The sequence below is a fragment of the Colletotrichum costaricense genome (assembly GCF_030867565.1).
Source record: "Colletotrichum costaricense strain IMI 309622 chromosome Unknown Scaffold_13.1, whole genome shotgun sequence".
Taxonomy (NCBI): domain Eukaryota; kingdom Fungi; phylum Ascomycota; class Sordariomycetes; order Glomerellales; family Glomerellaceae; genus Colletotrichum; species Colletotrichum costaricense.
The window spans coordinates 638,176-663,202 of NW_026848242.1; the positions used below are offsets into that span (position 1 = coordinate 638,176).

The window sequence follows — 25,027 nt, forward strand, 5'->3', positions numbered from 1 at the left end:
AAGCGAATGGATGGGACGGACGGAGAGAGGGTTGCAGCACTACTCAGCAGACCAAATGTTAATGGAAGACAGGAGATGGTTCAGGGCGGATCGAGAGCCAAGGCGACCTAGAAGCTGTTGAAGAGAAAGTATGAAGTGGCCTTACGGTGTGCCTTCGCTTTCCAGATTGCCCGAGAAGGTGGAAAGTGAAGCGGTAACCACTAAGCTGAGGGTTCCGAGTGACCCGCAGACCGCTGTTCCCTACCCTCTCTGGGCAAGTCCCCAAGACTCCAACTGCCCTGTGGGTTGTGGCTCTGGCCCCAATCTAAGGTACGGTCGAGCCGGTAATGAGCATCCCTGCACCTCATCTTTCCTAGGTAGCTAACCTTTTACCCCGCGAGAAACAAGGAGAGGGGACCCCTGGCGAACAGTGAGGTCACTAAGCAGCAGTAGCTCATACGAAGTAGCACTGAAATAGTTCGGCTCTTGGATCGCTTTTCCCCATCTCCTCACGATGTCATCAGCCAGTCAATAAACCGCCATCTCTACCCTTAGTGCGTGCGTCTGATAAGTATGTGCTTGTCTGTCGCCTCTACCGGTACTCCATTCTATGTACACCGAATCGGACGGAGCCGTGTCCGTCCAATCCCATCCACCCACCTTACTCAAAACAGTGGCCTGCCCTTGCCGTGACATCATAACCTCCTTATCAATCATTCTATCTGCGAGAGGGCCGTAGCGCTATACCCGCCCCATCATCTTTAGACCGATCACCAACACCGACTTCATCCCCACTGTGTAAGATATCCAGCCTCCATGGTATTATCCAGCCAAACACCCAAAATGACAATGGCCACACCCATAACACCCATAACAAAAATCGTGATCCGTTCACAATCGTACAAAATCACCACTCCAACGCGGCCCTCCCAGCCTTCGCAACCAGCTCCCGAATGACAGGCTCCAGCGCGCTCTTCTCCGTCTTCAGTCGCGCGCTCTGCTTGACCCGCGAGTAAAACACGGGACAGTCCTTGCTGTCGCACGGCACCTCATCCGCCGCCGGGAGCGCTGAGCAGCTTCGACAAATCCTCAACACGTCCATGTACTTCCTCTCCTCGTCCTTGAGTCGCGTCTGCAGGTTGAATAGCGAACTCGGCGCGTCTTGCTGGCACCTCCCACATAATACGCCCTCCACCTGCATCTTGATATTACATGAGATGCACGACGCCGACTTGAGGTACGACTCCAACGTCTTCTTGCTGCCGAGCCCACCGGCCGCCCCAAGTGTCTGATCTACCCGCCGGATTCGCTGCACTTTAGGCATCTCGTCGTACCACTGCCGGACATTGGCGCCAACCAGGTTAAAGATCCTCTCCAGTGGCGGGATCAAGTTCTTGGAAATGTAGTACTCCGCGTCCAGCTGCGAGTGCGAGTCGTTGAGCAGGTCTTCGGGCGCTACGCACCGATCGATCAGACGCGCCCCGGGAGCACCCGTGATAACGACGTACGGCACCCGTTCTCCGTACTGCGGCTCGGCGCGCGCGTCTTCGAGCATCTTCTTGGTGCTGATGAGCGCACCCGGTGGCGGCGGGCCCTTGTCGCTATATGTGCCGAGCTTCACCTCCCTCGCGTAGCAAAAGTCTTGCACCGAGACGGACCCGCGCATAATCTTTTCGCACTGTTTCTGGAAGTAGGCTTTGACCTCGCTGAGGTTCGCCGTCTCGAAGAGGAGCTTGAGAGCTTTCTCTTCAATCTTTTGCTCTGCCGGCGTCCCGTCACGCCTCACCGTCTCGATGCCTTTGGCGTCGAACTCAGGCGTGACCTGATCCTTGCTCTCGTACTTGTAACCCACGTAGCGCTTCTTCGCCAGGAGAACACACGGGTGATAGACCTTTTCAAACTTGAGCTTGATCGGCCTGGGGTTCATATCGGTGATGGCTTTGGCAATTTCGTTACCAATGTCGAACGCCTGGTCCTTGGTTCGGCCCTTGAGATACACGAACAGACTGTCCGTGTCGCCGTAGACGACTTCCGCTCCCCATTGCTCCTGTGAGTGAATAAACGCGATCGCTCGCTCGAGCGTCTCGCGGCCTGTTTGAACTATACTGTCGGCAATCTCCGAGCAAGGCATACGACCAGAGAAAGATGCTGATGTGTATCCGTAGGTAACGTTAGCCAAAAGCTTCAGCGCCAACTGCCTGTTATTCAGCAGCGCCTGCAGCGTTTTGTCGTCCTTGTCTTGCTTCATCCCGCTCTTGACCATGACTCGGGTCTCCAAAATCTCGCCAAGCATCTTTGCGAGGAGAGATTTCCGAATCTCGGGCCGGACGTACATCATTCCATTGGGCGTGATGTTGATGTGATCCTTTAGGAGCTCTAGTAGCCTCTTGTGCCTCTGATACTCGGTGAAGCCCATCTTGTTCATCCCCCGCCAATTGACAATCCTGCCTAGGAATGTCGAGTAGCACAAATTATAGGCAATCATGACACTGGGATACAGACTCTGAAAGTCGAGCACCAACAGCGGGCTGTTGTAGAAGTCGCTTTGGGGTTCCATTACCAGCGGGAGACATTCCAATGCGTTTTGGCCGCCGACTTGCTTCCGACTGGGGGAAACTAGCATAAAGTTCTCGGGTTTTGCAATTCTGAACATAATGGACTCGACCTTGAACTGTGAACCGCGGGAAAAGACCGAGAAGAAGTCCACTCCCAACAGTCTGGCTTGCTCACTTGTTCTCGGAATGAGCTCGTTTGACTCCAATATCTGAATATCAATCCTCGTTCGTGTGAGGTAGTAGCGCGTCAGTTTGTCGAGGTCCCTCTGCCTACTGCTGTTGTACCATTGTGTCAGGGTTCTCCAGGAGTAGTGAGGTATGCGGCGGTGCAGAACGTGCCAGACGACATTCTCCATCGTATATTGAAGCAGGTTCAATTCTCCCCTCATGGCTCGCCAAATGTTGATCATGTGTCTGCCAGTCACGCGGATCGTCGACGTTGTGTTGAAGCCCCACCGATCATTCTCCTTTCCGATACGGCCGTGAGAGTTACTCTTCATACGTGAAAACTCATCGCACAGATCGTAGTCGTACTTTACTCGGGCGCGTTCGATTAGATAGCCCCATGAGCTGCCGTGAACCTCATAGCCTGTAAGGATATCAGGGTCGTGGTCTCTGACAATTTGCACCATGCGAACCATGACATCGAGCTCGGACGATTCCTCGATAACCTCTGCAGAAACATAGCGCCGCATCCTCTGGGCGAGGGAACCGTCTGGCGATAGGACAACGACACCAGCAATGATCCCCCCTGAAGCTTCCTGACTACTGCTAGCGGTGCCATCTGCTTTGATAGACCAGAATATGCACTGGACCTCATCCTCGTCAGGATTAGGAACAAACTTGCCCCTCGTGTTGACGTGAACCTCGAGGGCCATAGTACTCATGTATTGCGCTTCATGCTTGACACTGGTCGACTTTTTCTTGGGCGAGTATTTGAAGCCATGCTTGTTTTTTGGGGTAGGTCCGTCAATCTGGGAGAGGTCGCGCCTTGTAGATTGAGGGGTGCTCGTGATCTTTGCAGTGACATTCTTTTGCGCTTTCTGCAGGACATGCTTCTTGTTCCACCAATCTTGAACTTCCTTAGCGCTTGGAGGTGGTTGAGCTATCTCCCAGCTTCGGTATGAACATAAGCCTGCTTGGGCCTCATAACGCACGTCGTTCTTGGCCTTGTCAATGGGTGTGTCTGATTTGATGCCAATGCTGGCGGCAGATGTCCCAGTTGGATCAAACTCCGCCAGGAACGGTAGAGTATTACTCTCGAGCCGAAATTCCCGACCGGCATACTCCCTGGGACGAGCCGGGACATCCTTCTCTTCGCTGTAGTAGGCATCTTGGTAAATCATATCGGGAATCTGCAGCTCCTTCATTGTCGACATGATAAGTTTTGGCGCGGGAGGCAGGACGCCGATCACACACTGGCGTTTTGCGGAAAAGGATCCGATCGCTGTCTGTATCCGATGAAGAATTGTTTCTGTTCCTGCTTCGGTCCCTGGCGAATCTGTTGTAGGAGTGGCAATTCGAACCTTCTTTGCTGGAGTGACCGGACTGGGCTTGCTACGTGTCTCCTCCGATGCTAAATTGAAGCAAACACGTTTTTGAGAATCCTTTTCAGCTTGTTGCGAGGCTCGAGGCGGGTTCATCTGGCTCAATCGAAGTTTCGTGCCCGGGTCCTCCTGGCTTTTGACCACCGGAAAACCCAATAACTGATTGGCCGCAGATTTCGAGCCTACATTTTGAGACGATCGTGGCTTGTCTTGGGAGTTTGGCGGCAACATCGTGACCTGATGCTTCTCAGAGGCTGTACTATTACTTAGGATGCCTTTGAGTGACGGTTTGGGTACTACTCCATCGGACGCCGGAGCTACTGGCGGCTCGGTTCTCGGGCGTTTGGTAGAAGAAGCTATCGCATGCGGTGATATCGATCGCTTGACAGATTCCGTACGGCGATGACCTAGGCTTGATGGGTCGCTCAGTTTTGACACAAGCCCTTCCTCCTCGGCCATGTCGAGCAGATCGTCCCAAACCGGCACCGTTGGTGGGTTCCCAGTCTTCAACCTGCTGGCACAGACGCCTTCGTATATAGATCCCAGCCCGTTGACGGTCTTCCTAACTGTCAGATCGCTAGCGACGGGTTCGCTTCTTGAACCAGTACCACTGGTGACTAATGGCTTTCCATTAATACCAGTGCTATTGATTTGGTCATCCTGTCTTGCCTTCGGCTCGCCCATCTGAAAGAGATCCTCTTCGTCAGAGTCGGCTGGATAAGGGTCGTAATCGTCAATACCGAGATCGAGTACGCCCTTTTCGTCAACTTCGATGCTGCTGGCTGGATTCTTGTTTGCTGGAGCGTGGTTCGACGGCAGTCCAAGAGCCGGCAGCAGGTTGGCGGGATACAAATCTTCTACTGACTGGAGCGCGGTCTTGACGGCAGCCTCAAGCGGCGAACGCTCCACGAAAGTCTCAAAGCTCGGCGGCGCGGAATCTTCCAACCCCTTTTCGATTTCAATGAGTTTTGCGACTTCTTCTCTGTACTCTTCCTCGTGGATCCATCCTTGCGGTTGCGAGTCACGTTTATTCGCAGACATTGAGACCAAAACTTCTGCAGGGAAAGGGCTGCTTCCTGGGTCCGCATTGGGTATTTTCATTTTGCGGCGACGCGTCTCGTCTTTCCATAGACCAGCCATACTGTAAACAAGCTTGATATCTGCTGGGAGAGGTTTAACACGCTCAACAAAGTCGTGGTGCAGTCGGCGCTCCTTCACCATTCGCCGATTGGTGATGTGTTGAACGCAAATGTCTACCTCGATAGAGCAGTGGCTGACCCTCGGCAGAGTCAGATCGTCGAGGACTCGAGTCTTAGGAATCGTCCGGTCATGCCAAAGGTGTTGAGAGTTCCCCTCTTGATCAAATGAAGGGATAGGGCCTCTGAAGAATACATCAGATACATCCAAGTAGCCACACCCGTACAGGTTGTAGTCGGTCATGAACTGTAGCAAGTACTGGAGGTGGGCTTCGTAAGGTTGGAACTTCTGCTTAAGAATAACGCCCTGCTGGAGCAGATCGGATAACCTTGTCATGACGATGGGATTGAACATGTAGATCTTCAAAAAGAAGCGGTACCCAACGTGGAAACCGTAGAATGGCACTCCTTTGACAAGGGTGATGCGGGCGACGAACTTTGCATTTTCTCCGAATTGATCACGTCGGTAGCTGACAGCCAAGGCATGGTCAATAGAGAGATGAAGTCGATAGATGTACGCGCCCACTTTTAGCAGTTAGCAAGGTCCATTATATGGTTCGAGGACTTATATACCATTCTCGGGCTCTAAGCTGCCACGATACTCGACGTAGACGTATGGGAAAGCGCCGTGTATGTGAGCGCAGACTTTCTGCCCCGTTTCGGTCGACCCGAAAACCCTCACGACCGGGACCTTGGGGGATTTCTTCGCCTGTGCAGGACCGACATCGTTCCGTAATTGGGGATCGTAATGCGTCGGCGTCGCCTGGTAATGGTCTATGCAGTTCAACCGAACGCGGAAGAGGTCCATGGTGGAGGCTGTAAACACTCATGGAGGATGAGACGGTAGGACGGAGAACAATGTCATGATAAGGAAGAGCAGCGGTCGGCTTGGTGCATGGTAAGACGGGTTCAATGACACTAAGCAGCGAATTCACGACGCGACAAGGTCATGTTGATGCAGGATCCGACGCGTGCTGGACCAAGAGGAAACGCCCAGGGTCCGCGCAGTCATGTGGCAACACGCGTGACACTTTGCTCCTTGGGGACGCAATCCTGCCTGGCCATCATCCACTAAAGCAAAGTGCCTTGGTGTGGGGCATTTTCCAGCACATCTCACTGAAGCAGGCTTAAGCACCTTCTATGTACTTCACTATAGGGTCGCCATTCATCATTGATTCAGCCATGAACTTGCTGGCGGATACACTTGAAGCTTTGATGTTGGATTAATTAAGATTTTCAATTCCACAAGAATATAGTGTGCTTATTCAAGACAGGACCAAAAGAGAATTGGATGCGTAAATCTAGGCCATTCTGTATCAATACCTTAGCCATGCATGAAATCTGAGAGCGACTGCTTACATAAGGAGCCGCAACACCTGTGCTTTTCCCGACCCAAATTCACGACGTGAATGCGCCGCCGCCCAAACTTTCTCTAGCAACAACCCTCTCATACCCTCACCAACCGCCAAGATGCCGCCACCGCCGCCACCGCCGAGAAAGACCGACCCCAAGGCGTCCGCTGCCGCAAAGGAGGAGAATATCTACATTCCCTCTTTCATCAGTAAACGTCCCTTTTATGCCGGCGAAGAAGGCGATGACCAGACCGACTACCTTGAGCATCAGCGTATTCAGAAGAAAAACGAGCAGTCACAATGGTACGATCGCGGTCGCAAGGCTGGCCCGGCAGCCACAAAGTATCGGAAAGGCGCATGCGAAAACTGCGGCGCCATGACGCACAAAGCCAAAGACTGCCTCAGTCGGCCAAGGGCGAAAGGCGCAAAGTGGACTGGCAGGGACATTCAGGCCGACGAGGTCGTTCAGGACGTCAAGCTTGGCTGGGATGCCAAACGCGATCGCTGGAATGGATACGACCCTAAGGAGTATCGAAACGTCGTCGAGGAGTTCAACGAGATGGAGAAGCTAAGGAAGCAGGCGCTTGCCAAGGGCGAGACGGAGGAGGAGGAGCAGGACGATGGCGATAAGTACGCAGAGGAAAACGACATGAGCAAGCATCAGAGCACAGCTACACGCCAGCTGAGAATACGAGAGGATACGGCAAAGTACCTGGTCAACCTGGACTTGGAATCCGCAAAGTACGACCCAAAGACGAGATCCCTCGTGGACGGCGGCGCAACGGTGGACAAAGCCGCGAATCTCTTTGCAGAGGAAGGCTTCATGCGCGGCTCAGGCGACGCCGGCGAGTTCGAGCAAGCACAGAGATACGCTTGGGAGGCCCAGGAGAAGAGTGGTGACACCACAAAACATTTGCAAGCCAACCCCACGGCTGGAGAGTTCTACAGGAAGAAGGAGAAGGAAGAGGCCGAGAAGAAACGTGCGGAGCGGGAGAAGAAGCTCAAGGAACTCTACGGCGATAACTCGCAATACACCATGCCCGATGAGCTGAAGAATGTCATAACCGAGTCGGAGAAATATGTCGAGTATGACGAGAGCGGCCTCATCAAGGGCGCGCCCAAGGTTATCGCCAAGTCAAAGTACCCCGAGGACGTGTACATCCACAATCACACATCTATCTGGGGCAGCTGGTGGTCAAATTTTCAATGGGGCTACGAATGCTGTCACTCGGTGGTCAAGAACAGTTACTGCACGGGTGAGGAGGGCAAGTTGGCTTGGGAAGCGTCTGAACGGCAACGGACTGGTGCTTCGTTGGCGCTGCAGATGGAGCAACAAGCAGAGATTCCAAAGGCGGATGATACTCCGGTGAACAAGCCGGCGACAAAGCGAACAGCGGAAGAGATGATGGGCGGTGTCACTGAGGAAGAGATGGAGGAGTACAGGAGAAAGAGGACAGCGGCGAACGACCCGATGGCTAAGTTCCTGGGCAAGGATGAATTGGTCTAGACTACCTAGGTATTTAGGCATGGCTTATGAGCATTGCATTGGACAAACATGATACCCATTTCCCTGTCAAACGTTCGCATGCAAGACGATGCCTCGAGGTGCCCTGAACTGAACAAGAAAAAGACTTTTGTGTAACATTCATTCGTGGTATCCGTATTTGATGCAATCATTCCATTTTGCCTCTGGCGAACGCCGTGACTATAAACACCCCGATGATCCCAATGGTTGGATTTTGGTGTGCCAACCATTCCCAGAGTTTTTTTGACCAATCCTTAGCATAAATGGCGATGCATTTACTCGTCATCCTCCTCGTCGTCACCACCGTCACCCTTGGACTCGGCGGCAGCAGCCTTCTTTCTGCGGACACGGCCGGGACGGCCACCACCGAAGGGCGAGGTAAGAGCGAAGTCGATGTGCTTCTGGGAGTCGAGACGGACGATGAAGGAGGGAACGTTGACGATCTGCTTGCCGACGCGGATGTGACGCTGGCGGATGAGGACACGGGCGTGGTGGATGGACTTGGCGAGACCGAGCTTGTAGACGCAAGTCTGGAGGCGGCGCTCAAGGAAATCCTCGACCTTCAGGGCCAGGACGTAATCGAGCTTCATGCGGGACTCGTCGAGGACACCGACGCGCACGAGACGGCGAATGAGGGCATTGCCTTCGAACAGACGCTTGGGGTCCTTCTCGTCGAGGGTCAAAAGCTGACTGTGGTGGTTGTTAGCCAAGAGGGTGTTCCTCACGCGACCGTTTTGCGACAGAGCCGAAATCACATACCGGGCAGCACGACGAATCTTGGAGAGGGTAAGCTGGACACGCCAGACCTCACGCTTGTTGCGGAGACCGTACTCGCCAACGAGCTTAAGCTCGGAGTCACTATTATCGTATCGAAGTCAGTGGTGTGATTCACGACTTAAACAGAGCAAGCTCTTGTTCAGTGGCCGGAGAATACTGACAGACGGGCGGCCTCGAAGGGACGGTTGGGGACCTTGGAGGTCTTGGAGTAGGTGAGGCTGTTGCGCGAAATCGAATTAGCATATTGAATTTGGCGGTGCGACTGCGATTCGGTCTACTTACGGCGCCATCTTGCCGACTCGTCGATATCCTTCGAATTGTGGTTGACGAAGAAAACGAAAAGGAAAAAAAAGAAGAGCCTCTCGTGAAACTTGCAACACTCAATGCGAAAAATGGCTGTGGGGAGCGAGGGCTGACTAGCGCCTGTCAAATTGCGGGTCCTGTTCGCCTACGATCACGTGCAGTGCCCTTTTCACAACGAAAAAAGAATTACGGGACTGAGTCAGCAAAGCACACACACGTCGCCGATTTTTTGCCTTGCCCGTTGTGTCTGGAACTTCGTGATCTTTTTCAAGACCCGACAACACCATCACCAAATTCCGCCCTCTACGACAACCACTCCGGCAAAATGGGTCACCCAGCGGGTCTTCGCGCGGGAACGCGCGTACGTATTGCCCAGCTACGAATCATTTCGAGATTGCGGCCGGATTGCTGACGGTTAGCTTGCAGTATGCGTTCAGCAGAAACTTCCGTGAGAAGGGTATGATCAAGCTCTCCACGTACCTTCGCCAGTACAGAGTCGGAGATATCGTCGACATCAAGACCAACGGTGCCGTCCAGAAGGGGTAAGCGAACAACCCACCCTCGAACTCGAATTGCGACAATTGGGAGACTCGAGGTCTTAGTTGGGAGGAATTGCGAAAATAGGCATCATGCGTGCAGGAGCAGAGGGCTGACTTGTTGGATTACAGTATGCCTCACAAGGTCTACCACGGCAAGACCGGTGTCATCTACAACGTCACCAAGTCCGCCGTCGGTATCATCATCTACAAGAAGGTGAAGCACCGCTACATCGAGAAGCGCATCAACATCCGCGTCGAGCACATCTCCCCCTCCCGTTCGAGAGACGACTTCATCCGCCGTGTCAAGGAGAACGCCGCCCTGAAGAAGAAGGCCCAGGCCGAGGGCAAGGCCCTCACCCTCAAGCGCCTCCCCCTCATGCCCCGTGAGGCCCGCACCGTCGACTTCAAGGAGAACAAGCCCCAGACGGTCACCCCTCTCCCCTACGAGACGACGATTTAGAGTGTCTTTTGGGTGGTTTGTGGGTTCTTCTTTTGCATGTGGTGTTTACGTGAGGAACGGAAGAATTCTAGCATGGAACGGCATCACGTTTTCGGCAACGTCCATAGGGAATGGGAAAAAAAAAGACCAATGACACTTCATCGTTCACACCTACACGAGGAAATGCTACCTGTGAGACCCGTTGGTCCTTTTGCGATCCTGCCGCGATGCCTCGGGTCCTGTCATTGTCAGGTCGGAGGCATTGGCACAGGTTCTGGTGTATGGTGTTGTGTGCTCGTGGGAAGCAAGGTCAATGCGAGATGCCTGTGAAAGGCAGGCGAATAGTTGGCCCTGCTGCCCGCCGGGCCCTCCTGATACCCTCAGTCAAATGAAGAACACGACCTATGATCATTTCTCAAGTGCAACTATGTCATTGTGAACTCACATGTCGCTTGGGCAGGCACAGTATCAAGCTCGTACGCGGCCAATTCCTTGAGTGAGTATGAGCTATAGCTACTCTGTGAGCTGCTAGCCAGCGAAATGCCAACCTGCGGCCCTCAACATCGGTTAACTATAAAGCAGATGTGGTATAATTGAGCTGTACTTTCTGTCTTGCACTATTCTCGTCATCCAGAAGTATCAAAAGCACAACCTCGTATTGCCGGGCTCAATCCTACCTAGTCACTGACAGGAGCTTATTAGTTCAGACCTGATACACGCAAATGCGCTTTTGTGGCTACGTTCCAGACGCAAAACCATATCAGTGGCCTCTCTCACATACCAGTTGCTATGCACCTACCAATCACTGGATTTTCCCAAAGTTGATTTCTGATAACTCGTCGAGTTGTCTGATACTAGAGCCATGCCATGTTCTGCCATCGTTGGGTTCTAATTGAATTCAACGATTGTTTGCTGTGAGCGCAGGGGCCTTTCGCACCAACTTTGGTGGCATGAACCCCACCATTATCGTCATGGGATTAGATCGGACAGGCATTCGCCTGTGGCTTCAGGTGCTTTGCCTGCGCTGGGACGCTGGAGGGGTGACACTGACACCGCTGCGTCCGCCGGATTAGCATTGTTCCAGATTTCATGCCCAACCTAAAACCCAGTGGAGGATCGCAACGACGACGGCTTGGCGCAATCCCCGGAGCTTGCGCATGTTGCAGAACCCAGCCACACTCGAGCTGCTTTAGACATCTTGGGAGCTTGGTCAACGCTGACGACTCTTTCCCGCCTCTCCCACTTGGCACGGAAGTCGCTCACGATATCTTCTTCCCCTCCAATTCCTGCGAATTATTCTCCCCCTACATCTTTCACTGGGCTTCACTGAGATTCTTGGGCATCATTGCGTGCACGTGGAGCTATCTCCTTAAACCGTCGGGAGACGTCATTTCCTCGAACCATCCGAAACCCCCATTAAGCGCCCTTCACCTCCGACCACCACCAACGACCCCGCGCACGAAGGATCGCCCATCATGGCTGCCGTGCCCGATACCAGGCATACTAAGTCCGTAATCCTCAACCATCTTGAGACTTTGTGGCCCAATCGTGGCAGTCTCCCCGACTTTGCGACTGTGCACTGACACTCTATGAAGGACCGACCAGGAGTTGGCGATCAACATCAAGAAGGCCACGAACCCCGACGAGACGGCGCCGAAGCGGAAACATGTGCGCAGCTGCATTGTGTACACATGGGACCACCGGTCTTCTCAGGCCTTCTGGGCTGGGATGAAGGTGTAAGTGAACTGTTGTAAGTCGGGAGATGGTCCGATCGCTGACAGACGGCGCCGCGTTGTAGGCAACCCATTCTTGCCGACGAAGTTCAGACTTTCAAAGCTCTGATTACGGTCCACAAAGTCCTTCAAGAAGGACACCCGAACACGCTGAGGGAGGCCATGGCGCAGAGAGGTTGGATCGACAGCTTGAATCGCGGCATGGGAGGAGAGGGAGTGCGTGGATACAGCCCTTTGATCCGGGAATACGTTTACTACCTCCTGGCGAAGCTGTCTTTCCACCAGCAGCATCCCGAGTTTAACGGCACCTTCGAATACGAGGAGTACCTCAGCTTGAAGGCCATCAACGACCCCAATGAGGGGTACGAGACAATCACAGACTTGATGACACTGCAAGATAAGATTGAGCAGTTCCAGAAGTTGATCTTCTCACACTTCCGTCACGTTGGAAATAACGAGTGTCGTATTTCCTCTCTTGTGCCCCTCGTGCAGGAGAGCTACGGTATTTACAAGTTTATCACAAGCATGCTTCGCGCCATGCACTCGAGTAAGTTGCATCGGAACCCCCTCCCCCCCCTAGGCGGGCAAGGGTGATTTCGCTAATCGGGCACAGCCACCGGCGACGTCGAGGCGCTTTCGCCCCTACGAGAACGATACGATGCCCAACATTACCGCCTCGTCAAGTTCTACTACGAGTGCTCCAACCTGCGCTATTTGACCAGCTTGATAACGATCCCCAAGCTGCCGCAAGACCCTCCCAACCTGTTGGCGGAAGACGACGAGGCACCCGCACTTCCGGCGCGCCCGAAGCAGGAAATTGAGAGACGCCCCACTCCACCCCCTGAACCGAAATCACAGGAGCCAGATGATATTTCCGAATTCTGGAAGAACGAGCTGGAGCGCCAGAACCGAGAGTACGAAGAGCAGCAGAGAGTCCTCGAGGAACAACAGCGTCAGCAGATGTTGATGCAGCAGCAGGCGCAGCAGCAGGCACAACGGGACTTTGAGGAGCAGCAGCGACAGTTGGCGGAGCAGCAGCGCAGGGAGCAGGAGGCCCTGATGCAGCAGCAAATGCAGTATCAGACCCAGGGTCGGCTTGCAGAGTTGGAACAGGAGAACTTCAATGCGAGAGCCCAATATGAGCGCGACCAGCTTATGCTCCAGCAATACGACCAGAGGGTCAAGGGTCTGGAGAATGAGCTTGCACAGATCCAGGGACATTACGGCCAACAGATCACGAGCAAAGATGAGCAAATCAGAGCTCTGCAGGAGCAGGTTAACACGTGGCGGACGAAGTACGAAGCGCTCGCAAAGCTGTACTCCCAGCTTCGCCACGAGCACTTGGATCTGCTCCAAAAGTTCAAGTCTGTGCAGCTCAAGGCTGCCTCGGCTCAGGAGGCCATTGAGCGGCGAGAGAAGCTTGAACGCGAGATCAAGACGAAGAACCTTGAGCTCGCTGATATGATCAGAGAGAGGGACCGCGCGCTCCATGACAAGGACCGCCTGCAGGGCGCCAACAAGGATGAGCTCGAAAAGCTCAAGCGAGAGCTCCGCATGGCCCTGGATCGTGCCGATAACATCGAGAGAAGCAAAGGAAACGAGCTCTCAACAATGTTGTCTAAGTACAACCGTGAGATGGCCGATCTTGAGGAGGCCCTGCGACTCAAGTCTCGCGCTCTGGACGACGCCCAGGCCAAGATCAGGAATGGAGACTCTGACCTTGAACAGCTTCTTCGCGACAAGGAGGAGGAGTTGGAAGTCTACAAGGCCGGCATGGATCAGACACTTATCGAGCTCAACGAGCTGAAGTTGAACCAAGGCGATACCGACACCGTTATTGACGGACAGATTGATGCCTTGATCATGGCCAACCTGGACAAGATCAACGACATCATCGACTCTGTGCTGCAATCTGGTGTGCAGAGAGTAGATGACGCGCTTTACGAGTTGGATTCAACGATGCAGGCAGGAAACCAGAACGCTTCTCCATCCTACGTGCTCTCGCAGATTGAGAAGGCCTCGTCCAGCGCCATGGAGTTTGCTACGGCATTCAACAACTTCATCGCCGACGGCCCCAACGCGACACACGCCGAGCTTATCAAGGCCATTAACGTCTTTGCTGGTGCTCTTGCGGATGTCTGCAGCAACGCCAAGGGTATAACCCGTTTGGCAACCGACGAGAAGAAGAGCGATGCTCTGATGAACGGCACCCGGCAGTCGGCTTCTTCTACCGTCAAATTCTTCCGCGGCCTTCAGAGCTTCCGCCTGGAGGGCATGGATCCCATCCAGAAGACCGACGTCGTCATCAACAGCAATAACGAGGTGCAGATGAACCTTCAGAAGCTGAACAAGCTTGTCGAGACATTCGCGCCCAACACTGGCAAGCTCGCGGGCAAGGGCGACTTGGGCGATATTGTCGATTCCGAACTCAGCAAGGCGGCCGATGCCATTGCGGCCGCTGCTGCTCGCCTCGCCAAGCTGAAGAACAAGCCCCGCGAAGGGTACTCTACCTACGAGCTCAAGGTCCACGACGGCATTCTCGATGCCGCCATGGCCATCACCAACGCCATTGCGCAGCTGATCAAGGCCGCCACGGTGACGCAGCAGGAGATTGTTCAGGCAGGCCGAGGTTCGTCCTCGAGAACCGCCTTCTACAAGAAGAACAACAGATGGACCGAGGGTCTTATTTCAGCCGCCAAGGCCGTGGCGTCCTCCACCAACACCCTGATCGAGACCGCAGACGGCGTCTTGTCGAACCGCAACAGCCCCGAGCAGCTCATTGTGGCATCCAACGACGTGGCAGCCTCCACGGCTCAGCTCGTCGCCGCCAGCAGAGTCAAGGCTGGCTTCATGTCCAAGAGCCAAGAGAACCTCGAGCAGGCCAGCAAGGCTGTCGGTGCTGCATGCAGGGCGCTCGTGCGCCAGGTGCAGAACATGATCAAGGACCGCAACGCGGAGGACGAGGCGGTCGACTACTCCAAGCTCGGAGCCCACGAGTTCAAGGTCCGGGAGATGGAGCAACAGGTACGTTTAATTGATTCGCGCGTCGTGAACTATGCCAACTGCCGTATAATGCCGGTGGCCGGAGACAACTCCGTCGCAGCCATCCTCGTCATTTGCGGCTAGTGCCTTGCTTGGCGACCGAAAGAGAAAAGAGAAATGCTGACGCGTGCGGCGCTACCACTTCTAGGTCGAGATTCTGCAGTTGGAGAACTCCCTCTCGGCCGCAAGACACAGGCTAGGAGAGATGCGCAAGATCTCTTACCAGGAGGACTAGGGGGTTTGCCATGTCGACAACGTGAGCCACAGTATCCGTAGCGGCAGTCGTTTTTTACGTTCCACGGCCCGGAGTTGGACTCCGACGGGAGGGAGAAGGAGCGCGAATCTTTTGTGGATTGCAGGGTCGCCTTCTTCTCGCAGTTCTATCTGGAATCATCATACCTCGGTGTACTTCGGTCGTTTCTTCTTCGCAAAAGGACGGGAGGGGAGGTGTTTGTTTATCATTTGAACATGCTTCTTCATTTAAGATCTATTTCTCCTCCATTCCCGGTAGATAAATCCGGAGTGGGGCGAAGATCTCTTCTCGTGTGAGGTGATGGAAGCATAGGTCATCTATTTGATACAAGTTTTTTGTTGAACCTCCCTTTCTTGTGCCGGCTGTGTTGAATCTGCTTGAGCGTTTACCCAGGGCAGGGCGACTAGCAGATGTGACGATGTTCTGAGGGAAACTCTACGGTACATTCAAGCCTCGTTACCTCAACCCTTAACCCTTAACCCGGTCTTCGGGTCTCCGGATCTATCTCCGGATCTATTCCCAGATCTCGTCTCCCGTTCAAAAGGTGCGTGGTAAGTCAAGCGTGGCTTTTTTCTCGGCTTTCCTCAGATAGCTATGCGAGGCTTGCACCCAAATTTCCTACCCATCGTACTTCCTCCACACCCCGTGATGGCGTACCCGGAACCGCGACGGATTCAGGGTTCATGCTCCGGACCATCTATCCTGCACTGGTTCATACGAACCGGTGGTGCGCGGGTTCGGTTGTCGCTAGTAGCGGACCACGCATGGCAAGGCAAGGCTGAAAACGGACGAAGGAGGGGTGAGGGGTGGAAAAGGGGGACAACAAAACTCCTCCAGCCTTTTTTATGTTCCCTTGTCAAGCCCCTCCGTTGGAAGTTGACCCGGGCTAAGAAGAAGCCTAAATGTGTAATCTTTGGACGCCTCTTTTCTCGCGCACCCTAAGCTTTCACCCCCTCCCCTTTTGATACTCCGGTAGAGGGAACACGTCCGATTGAGTGGCATTTTACATCCTCCCACCCTGCCTTGCCTTACAGACCTAGTGCCTTGGGATTTTGCAGCGGGTTTATCCCGGAGGGGTTGTGCATGGCTTGAAGCCATTCCCTCCATCCTCCACCTACTAAGTACCTACTCTAGGAACACAATCAGGACCCCGTGGGAAGATGGTTTGCCCTGTCAACCCGGTTCTCGGAGACGTGAGGAGAAAAACGAAAAGCCAAAGCTAGGCTGTGGATGGCATCGTTGTATCATCGTCACACCTGTGGCGTTTGCAAAGTCCACCCCTCCCTCTGAAGCCTAACCGGGAAAAGCCTCTAGAGAGAATGAGAGGAGAGCGAAGAGTGAAATGCGAACAAGTATCTCGAGACGACGGTTGAGGTACCCTCCCCTCTCATGAAGATCTCAAGCTTCCCTAGCACGCCCAGCGAGACTCTTGAATCGGTCCCTGGAATTCGGTTAGCACTGTGGCATTTTTGGAATCATTTTCTCTGCGTCTTGCGGGATTGTCGGGAAGATGGCCCGGTTAGAATTCTGGAGAGAATGAAATATGACGATGTCATGTTGTCTCCTTCTCATATCATCATCATATGAAATGTAAAGCTGTGTTTCACTAGTTGTCTTGGAGGTGTTGGAGAAGCTACCCCACGACGAGGAGCATAGATGTTTTTCTCCATGTTTCTCTCAATCTGTGTTAGATATGGTTCACTGAGGCCCAATCTACCTAGGAGAATCTCATGGTTTCCTTGAAATTCGCTACAGTTTCTCATTTCCTTGGGTCTTCAAAAGTAATCATGTTAAACAGCAGCAAACATCTCACGCTCTTCGAAACATTGACATCCAAGCGACCGTATCAAAAAGATAGACTCTCATCGGCGTCACCGTAAATCATTCACAACAGTCGGATACGCGCGTTACCCCTTCGTTCTATGTTTTACGCAAGAAAGGGCGTATATCCAACATGCCCTGTCCAACAGTCCCGTGAAAGCCGTCCGACCCGCCTGGGCAGCTCTAGCACCCTCCCTAGATCATTCCTCCCCGACCCAATCGCCGTCGTTCCAGCTGTCACTGTCGAAACAGAATTCATTGGCGAAGAAGAAAAATCCCACGGCACGCAACGAAACAAGTTGGTCTCCTGCGGTCGAGCTTGACGTTTTGCGTCGATGCGGCACGCGGCTTGGCCTTGGTATTTCTCCGCAACCGAAGCCGTGTAAGCGAGCCATCCAGCCAGCCCAACGACGGGAAGTAAGGTAGTAGTAGTGCTGGGCTCTGCAGTCTACCCAAATCTCTCTCTCTCTCTCAGACACTTGACTCAGGTCTAAGCCGTCCGAGATCCCGCGTTGACTCAGACACTAGAGTTCCCGCGCCGGCACCAAGCCTCCCGCTGCTTCGGAGAAGGGCCCGGCTCCCCGAGATCTGAGGCTTCAAGCGCGAGTCCACCTCCCGAAGGTTCCCGGGGTCTCCGCTGTCCGTCCGAAGTCGAGGCTTACAACTTCATCAGCGGGGCCCGTGGCTTCGACGGCTTGAGAGGAACGCGCACTCCCCCCCTTCGTCGGAAGATGCCCACCTAATCACACATCGACTCCTCTCGTTGCTGTCCTCTCGTGGTGTCTTCCAGAAGAAAGGAGATAGCATGTAGCTATATTCTCATCGGACGCTAGTCGGTAAGCAGCAATGCGCTTGTTTTCGACCCCTCTACGACGTATCTCTATGAATGATCCAGGCGGAGAAGAGACTGATTCCAGGTCGACCGCACTGACGCTATGAGAACGATCGAGAACCAAAGCATTTTCCTATTCCGTCCATCAAACGTTCACCTAGACTTCGTCCGTCAGGTTACCCCAGAGTCTGAAAATACAGGGCAACCTAGGATGACCTAGTTTGGTAGTCAGCAAAAGAGGTTTGAGCGTCGAAAGCTCGCCCAGTCAGCGAATTTCGAGTATTCTGGCTCGTTTATTTTGCCTGCAAGAAGACTCTGTATTTACAATCAATAAAGATTCTCCGTAAAAGGATCGACTGCAAGGCGGGCATCATCCCTACTGTGGCCTCTTGAGGGCCGATAAGGCTTTTTGATTGATGGCGGTACGTGCTCTCGCCCGGTTCAATTCAGTCGCCCTTCGTCGCCAGGGAAGCAGACTCGGTAAAAGAGCCTTCACATTGGCGGGAACCCGCTGAAGGCGACCAGGAGGAGATGGCTACCGGGTTCCTGGTGAAGAATGGCTTCTTTTGTTGAGTTAGCGCAAGCTTTGGCGCCTTCATCCTGCTCAAGATTGTGCCATGTTGCCAAGACGCCAAGGTTAGGTGAGACGCCATGTTAGTCCCAGAGAAACCGTTTGCTTTACGTTATTGGCACGGTTTGATGAAAGTTGAGTCGTCTACTCCCTGGCCGAGACGTCTTGCCTTGCTCCCTTTGATCCCGGTCGCTCAGCCCTGCTCGGAGGCCACGAGATGAAGGTTCGGTCCCGAAGTCGAGCCGGACAAGAGGTGTCCACACAAACAAGGAAGTACAGGTGATGGACAGGGCTAGGGGGAAGTGTTGAAGTGAGCCTGCAAGCAATCCGATTAGGACGCATCCTTGAGTTTATGAACGGCGACCAAAAGACTTGGGGCGGGGCAGTCCAGGGGTTGCTCGCAGCCACGTCGAAAATGGCTGCTGGAAGGCTCGGATCGCAGCCTGTCACGGATTCACGATCTTTGTGACAAAAGAGTTGTGTGACCACACGTAAATGATCCATTCTTCGACCAAGAGCCACCGAAGCGCGGCCGTATAAGTCGCCAATGGTCCTGTCTCATAGAAGGCGCCTGTACAGCACGTATGGCAGCATCTTCGCGTGATAAATTCCCCACGTAACGTAGTCTCCGTTCGTATCCTGAGGGCGGCGTAGTACGCCATGTCGGCTAAGAGTAGCCAGCTTGTGTACAGTCACATCATCGAACGCGCGCCTAGGGCCAATCTCTTACCTGTCACTGCCAACTCTTTGCGCTTCCACATGGGATACTGACTGCTGCCCTGAAATAAAGTGATCGGCGACTCTGCCTCCGTCTTGTCTCTTACCAGGCTAAAGCAGACTGGAATTTCAAATAATCCCTGTCTCGACCGTTGCTCTATGTCAAGCATCTTGCTCTAATGTTAGAATCGGTGCAGTGAGTAATCTTGTCGATTCCTTCCCGCAACAAACAAGACTGACGCTTCAGATCTGCTCCTCTGGTCTCGACTTCCTTCTTCTTAGTGGTTGATGGTAAACAGCCAAGGACCACTACTATCGACTGCGTTCGTATCGGCAACCCTTGCGAGCCAAGACGCGAACCAGGTAGAAGGAAACAGCTGAAGGCACTCAAAACTTCAATCCAGCCAGCGAAGTTGAAATTCCACTAGGACAGAGAAGTAGAGAGAACATCGGACCATAGCCACGGCGGGATCCTAGTCTGGTAGTGGGGTCCGAGGGCGCTCCAGTCACGCAGCGCATGACTGTCACAGCCCCAGGGCGGCCGCCTATCTTGGCGAGGAATAGCAGTATAGGGTCAAGTACCGGGTTCATGAAAGTTGGGGGGCCGTCGATGTGGCTTTCGGTAGGAATGTCAACGCTGACCCTGAGGATGATCCGTCGGACGGAAACCAGGCACCGCTAGTTGGTCATAAACGTCTTGCGGGATCCGTCGGATGTTGCCTGGTGGGGTACAGGCGAATCTGTTCTTGTTTCCTCCCTGCTTATCTGCGGATATTTCTCAGGCGTTTCTCTCGTGTATGGTGTCAGTGGTCGTCATGGCGGCGGCCAGGACGGACAATTCTTGCCGATCCTAGGGTCTTCATGTCTGTTCGAGGCGGTGACGGTTTCTTGCCCTCGATACGTACAGTTTGCTAATCACTTTGTCGAAATCGGACGTATAGGCGGGTTGAAGGAACCGGAATGAGCCGTGTGCATATCTTGGAAGTATCAGTCGACAGTTGCGGTCTAAGCCTTCGTTTTACTCGACAGATGATGTCGGTGAGTGAGGTGGCCTGACCTGCCGCGATGGAATTAAAAATAAGTAGCATACACTTCGATTAATCTGAAGGAGGGTAAACCCGTGAATGACTCCGACTGCCCCCCGTTGCCGGGGCTGTGGCTGCAGACTGCGGGATGTCGCAAGTCAGGGCAGGTGGCTGATGCGTACAGATGCCACAGAGTGTCTGGATCCCGATGGAGAAGGCTGGACTAGTAACAATGTCTCTTTCCATTTCTTTGCTCTCGTCGATGAAGGCAAAGCTTGGAAGAAAAGAGAGAGAAAGAAGGGGGAGCAGGGAAGAGGCTAGTAAGGCCGCAACCAACTATACCTTCTTGAGCCAGCATGCGTTGCATGAAGCGAAGGCAGGGATGAACGACAGTAGGTACTGCGTTGATGCAGACTGAGCGGACCGCCCGCACATCTTGAGTCCGAGGTAGTGGCTTAACCAAAAGGCGCCCCCCAGTCAACCAACGCTCTCTCTCTCTCTCTCTCTCTCTCTCTCTCTCTCTCTCTCTCTCTCTCGCTCACTTGAAGCGCAGCGCAGCCTTCTCCTGTCTCAACATCATCATTGGCGTTGCAAGAAACTCGGGTCCATCAGAGTGCTAGATCCAGGCGTCGATCTCGACCAATGCGGGGAGATGTTTGCTGGCGCGGCTATGGAGTATGGCATTGGTGGCTTTGTTCTTGCGGTCAGGTTGTCTTGCATTGGAAGTTGGAGGGATGTGCCCACCACATCAGGCTCGATGTGAGTTGCAATACGAGTGAGACGTGGCAGGTGTGGGTGGTAATTCTCCTAGTGTACTTGGAAGCTGTTCTTCTTCTGCTCCTTTTCCCCTTGTTCCGTGATGATGTGGTGATGTCTTGCGATAGCTCTCCCGCATATTTGAAGGGTGAGACAGCAGATTGAGCTTCGGGGAAAGAAATGGGCCCGTGAAACGCAGCAGTGGGTGACAGAGTGGGTAAGTGCCAGATGGGACGATCTGTGCGTCCTTGGCCATGTACCCACAGGCACACAGGGCGGGCAGGAAAGGGCGACAAGGTACCCATGTCCATAGCCTGGCTGAGGCTGAACCAATAGGGTTTAGTCCGGCTGCTAATCTCGACGTCCCTCGTCTAACCCCCCAATCATGCAGCCAACATGCCAACGTTTGCTCCTTCTTGCATCTCTCGGTAACCAATCATAATGGCCTTCACGAAAACCACCGTTGGAACATCAAGGTTCCTTTGTTGTTTGCTCCCTCCTACAGCCCTCTTCCAGGCCTCTTCCAGCATCACATGGCTCTGGTTTGCTCCGGCTGTCTCCATTGGCGTGCGTGGTCATCGACCTCTCCGCATAATCTGACAGGGGCAGACGCGTGAAGGGTAAATATGCAAGTACTCTGTCTGAATTCTTTTGCCCAAATTGCTTCTTTCATTATTCTTGATCAACACGCCTATCCTAAAGTGATCCAGTCACGTGAAATCATGGCAACTGGCGCAAGAAAGGGTATGGCCATCACCAAATCCTAGTCCCTGCCTTTGCTCCCCACCGCCTTTCCAAAGCCAGACTGTAGTACGTTTGCGCCTGGAGAGGCGGTCAACTCATTGCTGAAGATCAGCAGCTAGCTCCTTTGAGTCGGCCTCTACTGTTTCAGAAGAATGAAGAAGTGGTCGTTTGCCCTTTCCACCTATCCTGAACTCCGTCATAGTAGCCCCATTGCAGAAAATGGCCCCCAACTTTCCTTCTTTACTGTCCTCAATTTGCCTCCCATGCCTAAACCCGACAAATAAAAAATTTAAAAAACGAGCAAGGCAAAGTTTCATCGTTCCTTCTTGGCCGTGGCTGAACCATCTCCCACCTCGTTTGGATTGCCTCTTACATTGGTTTCGTCAAAGTCATAGCTGGCATCGTGCCTCTGGCGAAAAAGCTCGTCGAATGCCTGTTCATCCAGTGACAATGTCTGGGGCGAAAGCGTCATGGTTGTGAAAGAGTCATTCATCGTGAAATTCTCTCCGTGGACGCCCGTGTCGAGTGATTCTTGAGGAGTGAATAGCCCAAGCCCACTGAGATTGTCTGCCGCGGAATGCTGAAGTGCCTCATGGTATGAGTTACTGTGGGAAGTATTGACAACCAGCGAATCCTCCCGACGTGAATATTCACTAGTGGCGTTATCCGATGGAAAGCAGATAATATTTGAGCCATGTGTCGATATTCGCGTCATTCCCCTGTCTTTTTCCACGGGACTCGCGCGCTGTGCCGCTATTGATGAATATGCTGGCGGACTAGAAAGGAGGGCAGCACTACCCCGAGAAAAATCATCGGCCGGGACGTCGAAAGGAATGTGCTGTTGATCCATCGCCTGGACATCCAATGCTGTCGGTTGGTAACTGCTTTGCTCCTGTAGCAGAGCATTGTTGAGATGGTGTTGCTGCTGGCCAAAGGCGGAAGCTGTCTGGTGGTGATCTGTGTTACGTCGGCTCTGGCATGCTGCTCAAGATCAGCTTTTGAAAAGTCATTTTACCAATCGCGCAACTCACTCGGATCATAGTGATAGACTGTGCAGTGCTGATAAATTTCTTCTTGATTTGTAACTGCGGAGAGGCTGACCAGTGGTATTGGCGCGCGTACTTTTTGCCCCTGAGCATCTCGCACGCAGTAAGCGGCCTGGAATTGGTGAGGCTGACCGACCTCAGAGAGCTCCCAACTCCCGTGCGGGTACGTTCCAGCAGACGTGAACATGTCGAGATCATGACGCGGTAAGACTTCGTTCATACCCTGGGTCCTCAAAACAACACGGGATTCCGTCGGTGATGATTCCTCGTTGTAAGACATTGTGCCTTGAAAGAACGGGCACAAGATTGTTGGCGAAGGCGAAGCGGTAAGTGTGGTGAGCGGACAGTGGCGGTAAGTGTGGTGTAAATGCATGTAGGGATGGTGGGGAGTCTCAAGTACAAAAGAGAAATGATAGTAGGAACCTGGTAAGAAGATGAGGTCAAAATAGCTTTTTGGGGGCGCGATGAGGAAAGAAAGAAGAGACAGCACCAGGTTGTATAAGCCAAAAATGACCCTTGACCGAATGCAGCGCTCGCGATAACATCTGACGGAGACTTTAGGGGAAAGGCTGGCCCAAACACTGGAGTATCTTGGAGACAAGCGTGACAGGAACAAACCAATCCAAGAAATTACACCTCGCCTATTCGCCTAAGCCTTATTGAGCTAGCAGAATTTGCACAATGTGGTGCGGCGGGAAATTCTCGAAAAGAGGCTACAAGTCAACTGTTGCCTCGTCCCCGACAAGTGTCCCATCTCGTCGTCAAAACTTCGTAAAAGCAGTTTGGACAGCTTGTGAAAATCTGGGGCTGTGATACGTTGGCTTACGACTTTGATTGAGATGCAGGTACATGTCATCGAGTACGGGCGATGCCATACTCTCATCCAGGATGCTGAATTCTCAAGTTGGCGGGCAACCGTTTTGTGTCGAAGCCAGCCTGGCATGTTCCTTGCACTGACCGCCGCACATATGCTTTCTGCTTGATTCTCAACCGGGCTGTTGGTGTTGCTTCCGCCGTCGAAGGGAATTATACGCGAGAGAAAACGTTGTGTGCGTCGTTGGTTTCTTTCAACTCGTATGCACAGCCCGCTAAGCGCGCAGGCGACAGGGACACAAGGGAGTTATCAGCATCAGAGCGAGTGATCGAGTTGAGCCGTAGACGTGATGCTGAGAGAATGATCACCGAGTCGGCGATCTGAATTGTACAAACACGTACGCTCAAGTAACGTGTGATAGAAGGCTTTAGCTTGCTCGCTACATCCCCTCGTGCCCCCAGCGTTGATACGACTGATACAGTCCCCAGACTTTCTGGGCCCTTTAGGACGCGGTTTCGGGACGGCTTCAGCATCATAGTACTCGCGCACGGCTGGAGGATCGCCAACGCGGAGAGGACACAAAGCGGTGGTTCATGACTTCTGGTATAAATCAGCAGCAGGTCAAGCATGTGCGGGAAGAGGGGATATCCTTGAATAGAGACTGCCGCAGGTATCTGTGAAGTAAGCCAAGGTAGTGGTAGCGAAGGGAGGCTGCAGCTGGCAGTGCCGAGGACGGAGGAGCACAAAGATTCGCCAAGGGACCGTCGGCGGCCGTTGACAAGGTAAGGTAGATGACAGCCGGAGGCTTGCTGCGTGGGCTCGCGGTGAGGTAAGGTGAGCCTGGCTTCTGTTGCTTGAGCCAGGCCGAGGTACCTGCATCTTCGGGCCGTGATCCAGACAAAGTACCGTTCTATCAGAGGGGAGCCTCCTGGAAACCTATGGTAGTTGAAGAGAGACAGGCCCCTCGAAGGATACAAGTGTGCACAGTGTGGGAGATACCGTGTCCCAAACCGGGATCCGATCGTGGAGGTCCCCATCTCCAAATTCGAGGTTGGCACAGATGGGTTTGGTAAGGCAGGCACGTTGGTAAGGAAGGTGAGTAAAGTAAGGTAAGGTGACGAGAGGTAAGGTATGACAAGTACCTGGGTATTTTCACACCCCCAGAGCTTTCACCCACCCCCATACGAAGAGGAAAGGCAACCCCGGCAAGTCTAAGGTAGTGTCTGGCCAGACCTCGAGTGGGAAGCAACCACCACACGCGCACTTACACACACCCACACACGTACCTACACCCACGTACACCCACGTACACCCCCCCCCCCCTGCAGCTTTCACCTCCTCCTTCCTCCTCCTCAAGACATCGTCCCACAAAAATTACTAGGCCTTCCACACCACAACCAACCGTCCTCGGCCAATTCTATGAGGTGACTTCGTCGCTTCCTGAGGGGAAGGTGGCGCTTT

At 53.4% G+C, this 25,027-nt stretch overlaps 7 protein-coding genes across 7 annotated transcripts; 4 read left to right on the forward strand and 3 right to left on the reverse strand.

Annotated features, from left to right (window-relative positions):
• Positions 1 to 886: 886 nt before the first annotated feature.
• Positions 887 to 6,085, reverse strand: CCOS01_11647 (DNA polymerase family B; the record flags this gene model as incomplete). Its single annotated transcript, XM_060459800.1, has 2 exons — positions 887 to 5,802; positions 5,851 to 6,085. 2 exons carry the CDS (start codon positions 6,083 to 6,085, stop codon positions 887 to 889), a joined length of 5,151 nt encoding a protein of 1,716 aa, XP_060309631.1.
• A 662-nt stretch (positions 6,086 to 6,747) lies between these two features.
• CCOS01_11648 (pre-mRNA-splicing factor SLU7) lies at positions 6,748 to 8,136 on the forward strand (the record flags this gene model as incomplete). Its single annotated transcript, XM_060459801.1, has 1 exon — positions 6,748 to 8,136. One exon carries the CDS (start codon positions 6,748 to 6,750, stop codon positions 8,134 to 8,136), a length of 1,389 nt encoding a protein of 462 aa, XP_060309632.1.
• A 293-nt stretch (positions 8,137 to 8,429) lies between these two features.
• Positions 8,430 to 9,221, reverse strand: CCOS01_11649 (40S ribosomal protein S9; the record flags this gene model as incomplete). Its single annotated transcript, XM_060459802.1, has 4 exons — positions 8,430 to 8,844; positions 8,914 to 9,012; positions 9,093 to 9,149; positions 9,214 to 9,221. The coding sequence occupies 4 exons, from the start codon at positions 9,219 to 9,221 to the stop codon at positions 8,430 to 8,432; spliced, it is 579 nt and encodes a 192-aa protein (XP_060309633.1).
• Positions 9,222 to 9,559: 338 nt separating this feature from the next.
• CCOS01_11650 (ribosomal protein L21e) lies at positions 9,560 to 10,233 on the forward strand (the record flags this gene model as incomplete). The annotated part of the gene is made up of 3 exons (XM_060459803.1): positions 9,560 to 9,595; positions 9,661 to 9,776; positions 9,903 to 10,233. 3 exons carry the CDS (start codon positions 9,560 to 9,562, stop codon positions 10,231 to 10,233), a joined length of 483 nt encoding a protein of 160 aa, XP_060309634.1.
• A 1,454-nt stretch (positions 10,234 to 11,687) lies between these two features.
• CCOS01_11651 (SLA2) lies at positions 11,688 to 15,222 on the forward strand (the record flags this gene model as incomplete). The annotated part of the gene is made up of 5 exons (XM_060459804.1): positions 11,688 to 11,719; positions 11,808 to 11,948; positions 12,011 to 12,492; positions 12,559 to 14,969; positions 15,136 to 15,222. The coding sequence occupies 5 exons, from the start codon at positions 11,688 to 11,690 to the stop codon at positions 15,220 to 15,222; spliced, it is 3,153 nt and encodes a 1,050-aa protein (XP_060309635.1).
• A 4,672-nt stretch (positions 15,223 to 19,894) lies between these two features.
• CCOS01_11652 (uncharacterized protein) lies at positions 19,895 to 20,035 on the forward strand (the record flags this gene model as incomplete). The annotated part of the gene is made up of 1 exon (XM_060459805.1): positions 19,895 to 20,035. One exon carries the CDS (start codon positions 19,895 to 19,897, stop codon positions 20,033 to 20,035), a length of 141 nt encoding a protein of 46 aa, XP_060309636.1.
• Positions 20,036 to 22,019: 1,984 nt separating this feature from the next.
• CCOS01_11653 (uncharacterized protein) lies at positions 22,020 to 23,125 on the reverse strand (the record flags this gene model as incomplete). The annotated part of the gene is made up of 2 exons (XM_060459806.1): positions 22,020 to 22,687; positions 22,738 to 23,125. The coding sequence occupies 2 exons, from the start codon at positions 23,123 to 23,125 to the stop codon at positions 22,020 to 22,022; spliced, it is 1,056 nt and encodes a 351-aa protein (XP_060309637.1).
• Positions 23,126 to 25,027: the final 1,902 nt, after the last annotated feature.